This window comes from Protobothrops mucrosquamatus, unplaced genomic scaffold (assembly GCF_001527695.2).
Source record: "Protobothrops mucrosquamatus isolate PMUCROS unplaced genomic scaffold, P.Mucros_1.0 scaffold642, whole genome shotgun sequence".
Classification (NCBI taxonomy): domain Eukaryota; kingdom Metazoa; phylum Chordata; class Lepidosauria; order Squamata; family Viperidae; genus Protobothrops; species Protobothrops mucrosquamatus.
In genome coordinates this window covers 868,830-874,021 of record NW_015386933.1, presented here as the reverse complement: position 1 = coordinate 874,021, position 5,192 = coordinate 868,830, and the positions used below count along the sequence as shown (strand labels likewise).

The window sequence follows — 5,192 nt, the reverse complement described above, 5'->3', positions numbered from 1 at the left end:
ACTTTCATATTTGTACATTCAGAAATAAGCTGAAGGAAGAAGGCCAGGATATTTCCTTCAGAGAAAAAAAAAAACCTTCTCTGACTTTAGTAACCAAGCCATTCTGTTTTACATTATATTTGGGCTTATTACTTTTCTTTCAAACTTCCAATAACATAAAGACCCATCCTGGTGATGGATGGATCAACGGCAGAAGCAAAACTGATTATAATTTTTCAAAAGGTCTTCAGAGCCTGGAAATGCTAGGAATGTTGATGGATGGTTTCTGAAGAACCTTCACTACTGTCCTTGAGCAGGGCTATTTCGGTTGATTCTCCTAGTTCATCAATAGGCATTTCTTCTTCAATAGTGAGGTGAACATCTGGCAAGGAAGATTCACTGCTTCCCTCCACAGAACACAAGGTGCAGGAAAAAGCTGGTACCATGCTGTCTTGTAGCATACTGATCATCATTGGAAACTGGACAGACCTCAGTCCTGATACTGTTGGCAGAGACTTTACAGCTTGTCCCCATTTCCTCTGCTCATCTTTGTAGAGCAGCAGCAAGTTAGATTTTTTTTCTTTCCTCTTGGAGTTCATATAGCCTACCATGATTCCCATTAAAAAGATTCCATAGAAGGTCATGACAATCAGGATATAAAAGTATTCATTGCCACTACGTCCATTCTTTTCAGGCAGGGAAGCAACAGAGCCAGAATTTTCAACAGCCGGCATGGACTGTGTTGTGTTAGGATGATCCATTGCAAACATCAAAGCTTTTGGAAGAAGGCTGGATCCTGGAGAAAGTAAGAAGTCAAGGCATGAATATCAAATAATGATGATAGGAAATTAATCCTAATGCATATGTGAATTTATAGTTATTTGTTGGTTATTGAGATATGCCAAATGATCATCTATGAACATTTGATAAGAGTTCATGGAAATTAGCTTCATAATATACATAATAAACTGTTTTGTACATCACCGAAGCTTATTCTTCCTTTATGTAACCTACTGTCACATTGTCCACTTAGACAACTCTGAGAATCTCAGGAACAAGTCTTTAATACCAGTTGCCTGATCTTCTAAAACTGAAGACAGCAATAATTGAATCCAGGAATATCTGCATGTACAGTATGAGATCTAAGTGCTAGTGAGCCACTACTATAACTTATTATAATGCAAATCATCAGTTTTATGAAAATATGTACAGTACAGCAGCTGATAGACCTACTAGTAGATTGGAAAAGTGTTGCTTAACTTTGTTCCCTGAACAATAATTTCACTACGCCCTGAATGAGCAGGTAATAGGCTTGAATTTGGTTCTCTTCAGTCCAAGTCCAATACTTTAATTATACTACACTGACTCTCCTTTTTCTTTTTCCCATCCTACTCAGCCTTCCCCATTAAATGTATTACGACAAGTTGATGACATTTTACACAGCCTAAGTGCTAATGGAGATTATTGTGATTTTTGGACCATTTAGTTTAAAAACACAGAATTTTGCAAACCAAAATTTCCATTGAAGCAGTATTTCTAGTTATATCCAAAGATTTCTTTACATCAGAATACATAGCAATGAATGATTGAAAAAGCACTTCTGAAATTCAAGGAGAGACAGAGTTGGTTTACAACCAAACCAGTCATTGTAGTGAAGCATCGCATAGTTTACCAACTCTGAAACAATGGAAAATTGTTATTATATTCAGTGCCTTAGAATAATAAAAAAAAAGAAATGTTCAACAACTTACGTGAGCCTGCAAATAATGCTGTGCTTCCCAAAGCCCTAAGGAAACAGTACATCTGCCGGATTCCAGAAGCTCTGAAACTTTCTCGGGCTGCTGCCAGAATTAATAGACTTGCTTGGATGAAATGTTATGCCATGTGACCCAGAGTATATAATAGTTTCATGCTAAAGTCAGCCCACAAACTGAAATGGCCTCACAGTTTTAACTGGTTAAATTCCTGACACATCTGTAAAATGAAGAACAGTGGGATGGCTGAGTCATTCTTTCCTAAACAAAGGCCAATGCTAGAAAGTTTGGACACAAAACTTGGGTCAAGCACTGACACTTTGAAGATGAATTATGTGACTTGGGCTAAACACTGCTTTGTATGCACAGTGGATTGTCATCAGCAGAAAATCCCTTTCATGGCTATGTGTAAGCACTGCTTCCTTCCTTGTACTCTTGCAGATGGCCTTTATAATTTACAGAAAAGTTTGACTGCATTTAAATTAAAGCTATCAAATCTTAAATTTAATCCATCCCTTGGATCAGACAAAAAGGCCCACTGAGACTTGCAGGGTTAGAGTTAGGATGTTTCGGTTTACAATACTAACATAAACCATTTGATTTCATGGGATTTGTTTCTCTAGTAAAAATGGTTAGAATGGGTATCATAAAACAGCATAAAATAGTTTGGAGTTGCAACCTGGACTACATTCCACTTAACTGTGGTTGTAAAATGGAAGATGCTTGAAATAATTATGAAAATTATCATGAAAATAATCAGTAGCATCTTTTATTAGACAAAATGCAGGTGATGTTGCCATGGGAACCAAATCATAAGCAGATCATTTCAATAACCAACACACATTTGTATAGAAAAATATATCACAAGCATATGAAGCAGTGGACAGGGTCTGTGGTAAATTTCTGAGTTATTTGTAAAATATGAACCAAAACCTTTGATTTTCAAATGTTTAATACTATAAAGGATGTACTTCCCACAATTCCATTTTGTTTCTGAAATGAAGAATATTGGAAGGAAGGCAGGGCTGTTATCTAGCTGTTTTAGCCCACTGATGAGGCACAGTTTTTACATTTTCTTACATATTAAAGCTAAGCCAATAACTCACAGTCTTTCTCCTCTGCCTGGAGAAACTGGCTTATCAGGACATAAGAAAGGCATTCACAAGCCAAGCTGGAGCTCTGACAGGCTATGTTGCAGACAGCCAGCTTGTTCAGGGAAAGTGAGGAAAATGCCAAGTTTTGGCTTAGATACAGGAAAATTTTAGAACGTAAGCTCCTAATGAATATTTCAACTTCTGATACTTCAACTACTTTTTAATAAAATTTGATGTGCACAAAACTGGTTTATTCATAAAAGTCTCTCCCCAATTGTTATGTATACGTGCAACTATTTAGTTCAATAGAACTGGATTACTTCAACACAGTTCTAAGCAGAAATAAGGCCAGTGATTGGGATGTAACTGATACCCCCAAATTAGTAAAATCTTCAACAAGTATGCACAAATTTATTTATTTATTTAGTTAGTTAGTTAGTTACTGAACAGCCAATATACCATTGGCTTCATTCAGGTGGTCAGTGATTCAAACATATAAAATCCACACAAGCATAAAATCTATTCCTCCAAAATGAAACCCTGGCATCATAGCATATTCTACATTCTTGTACAATTGATTATATAACTATGTGCCACATCGGCAATATTAAAAGGCGGGAATAAAAGGAGGGAAAAATAGTTTTCAAATCACTCATACTTTCAGTATCCAACCTCAAGAAGGATATAAAACTCAAGTCTTTGGTTGTTTTTTGTTTGTTTTTAAATAAAACAACCAGGAACACATGTTCTAAATTTTATCATCATGGAATACCATCCAACTCAAAATAATTATTAAATAGAAGAATTTTTCTCTCAAGCCTATTCCAAAGCCAACCGCATTGCTCAAGGATTTCTATGTTGATTATATTATTTAAAGCAAATTCGGGAAATCGTAATTTTAAAAAAGTGATGAAAAAGTAGAATTTTTCACTTTAAATTTCAGAGAGTTGGGGCACTGAAAATTTCGATAACCCCTAACTTATTTCTGTTATTTATTGGTTTGTTAATAAATATATATGCGGAAATATATGTGGGGATTGTTCCTCATCATAAAGTCACCATTATTAAATACATTGAATCAGATAGTAAATTGTTGCCTAACTTACAGTAGATAATATCCATAGAGAAAAGCAATATGAAATGGAATTTGATATTGCTGAATAACCAAGAACTGAATTCTTGACTAGTAGGAGGGTGGTTACGATAGGAAAGAAAATCCTAGACTGAAGATTCCTTATACGAACTAAAATGTTTGCCTCAGATTTGGATGGAATTTAGAATACAAGGAAGCACAAATTTAAAATCTGACATACCCTCACTCCCTTGTGGCTTAAAGCGGGTGATGAAACTTTTGGTTATAGCTTCATTCTGGGTACGTCTCTTGACAGTAATCCGATTTATCTTGCCCTGGAATGATTACTACACAATAGCCATATTTATAATACACTCTTATGTGTCTTAAATACTTAAATGAGATTTGTTTAATTAATCCAAATTTCTGAATGTCCCCCCCCTCCTAACATTGAATCCTAAACTAATTTCGCTTTCTGGATTTGTATAACACAGTTTGCTGTAAGGATGTTTGGTAGATTGTTCAATGGGTTTGCCAATGAATGTGAACTGAACATGCAAACTTGTGACATGGACAGGCTTGTCAACTAATTAGAAGCCCACTTTAAAATGTCAGTATTCTGAAAGAAATCATTTTTATCCCTATTTTTAAAAAATTCCAAATAAGATCAGCAAGCAGCTCTTTGCTCTTCCCCATCAAATGAGGAGGAGGAGGAAGAACTGAAGAAGCAGTTGAAATGCTCTGGGAAGGAAGCCAATGGAGCAACCAGAAAACTCCCTCAAGAGTTGAAAAGGCCTATTCTACTTATAGAATAGTGTTTGTAGAAAAGTTCACTCTTTATGAGGAAATGAAAATACACCAAATTTTTCAAGTTACATGACACATTGACCATAGTAACTTATTATTAAGACCACCTCTTCAGAATAGCCTGCGCTATCTTAAATTCTTTACTTACGCTACAATATAATAACAGTGAATTTTTTAGGAACTGGGGGAAGTCTACTGCTTATTGGGATGAAAATGTAAGAAAAAAGAGAGAGACACCCATTTTAAACAAAAATATACCAAGAACAAGCCTCCAAAGGAAACTGAATCATGAATCATTTCAAAAGAATGAGGAAGACTAGAACAATTGAAAAAGACTTTCTTAAGTCAAAGATTTGAATGAGTTAAACATACTGTATGTTACAAAAGGAAGGAAGAAGAGATTAGAAATTTTAGGCATGAAAAATTGGTTAAATAGTCTAAATGAAATAGGGTAAAATAAGTATTAGAATGAAGATTATAAATAAA

At 35.1% G+C, this 5,192-nt stretch overlaps 1 protein-coding gene across 1 annotated transcript; it reads right to left on the bottom strand.

Annotated features, from left to right (window-relative positions):
* Positions 1–209: 209 nt before the first annotated feature.
* Positions 210–1,782, bottom strand: KCNE4 (potassium voltage-gated channel subfamily E regulatory subunit 4). Its single transcript, XM_015817861.1, has 2 exons — positions 1,731–1,782; positions 210–775 (listed from the first exon to the last, which is right to left on the bottom strand). Exons 1-2 carry the CDS (start codon positions 1,780–1,782, stop codon positions 243–245), a joined length of 585 nt encoding a protein of 194 aa, XP_015673347.1. The 3' UTR covers positions 210–242.
* Positions 1,783–5,192: the final 3,410 nt, after the last annotated feature.

What these genes read in the sequence shown, in the direction of transcription:
- KCNE4 (XM_015817861.1), bottom strand. Translation starts at nt 1,782, where the DNA reads ATGTACTGTTTCCTTAGGGCTTTGGGAAGCACAGCATTATTTGCAGGC. An exon ending in AGCATTATTTGCAGGCTCAC is followed by an intron (nt 776 to 1,730) that starts GTAAGTTGTTGA and finishes TACTTTCTCCAG; the next exon opens with GATCCAGCCTTCTTCCAAAA.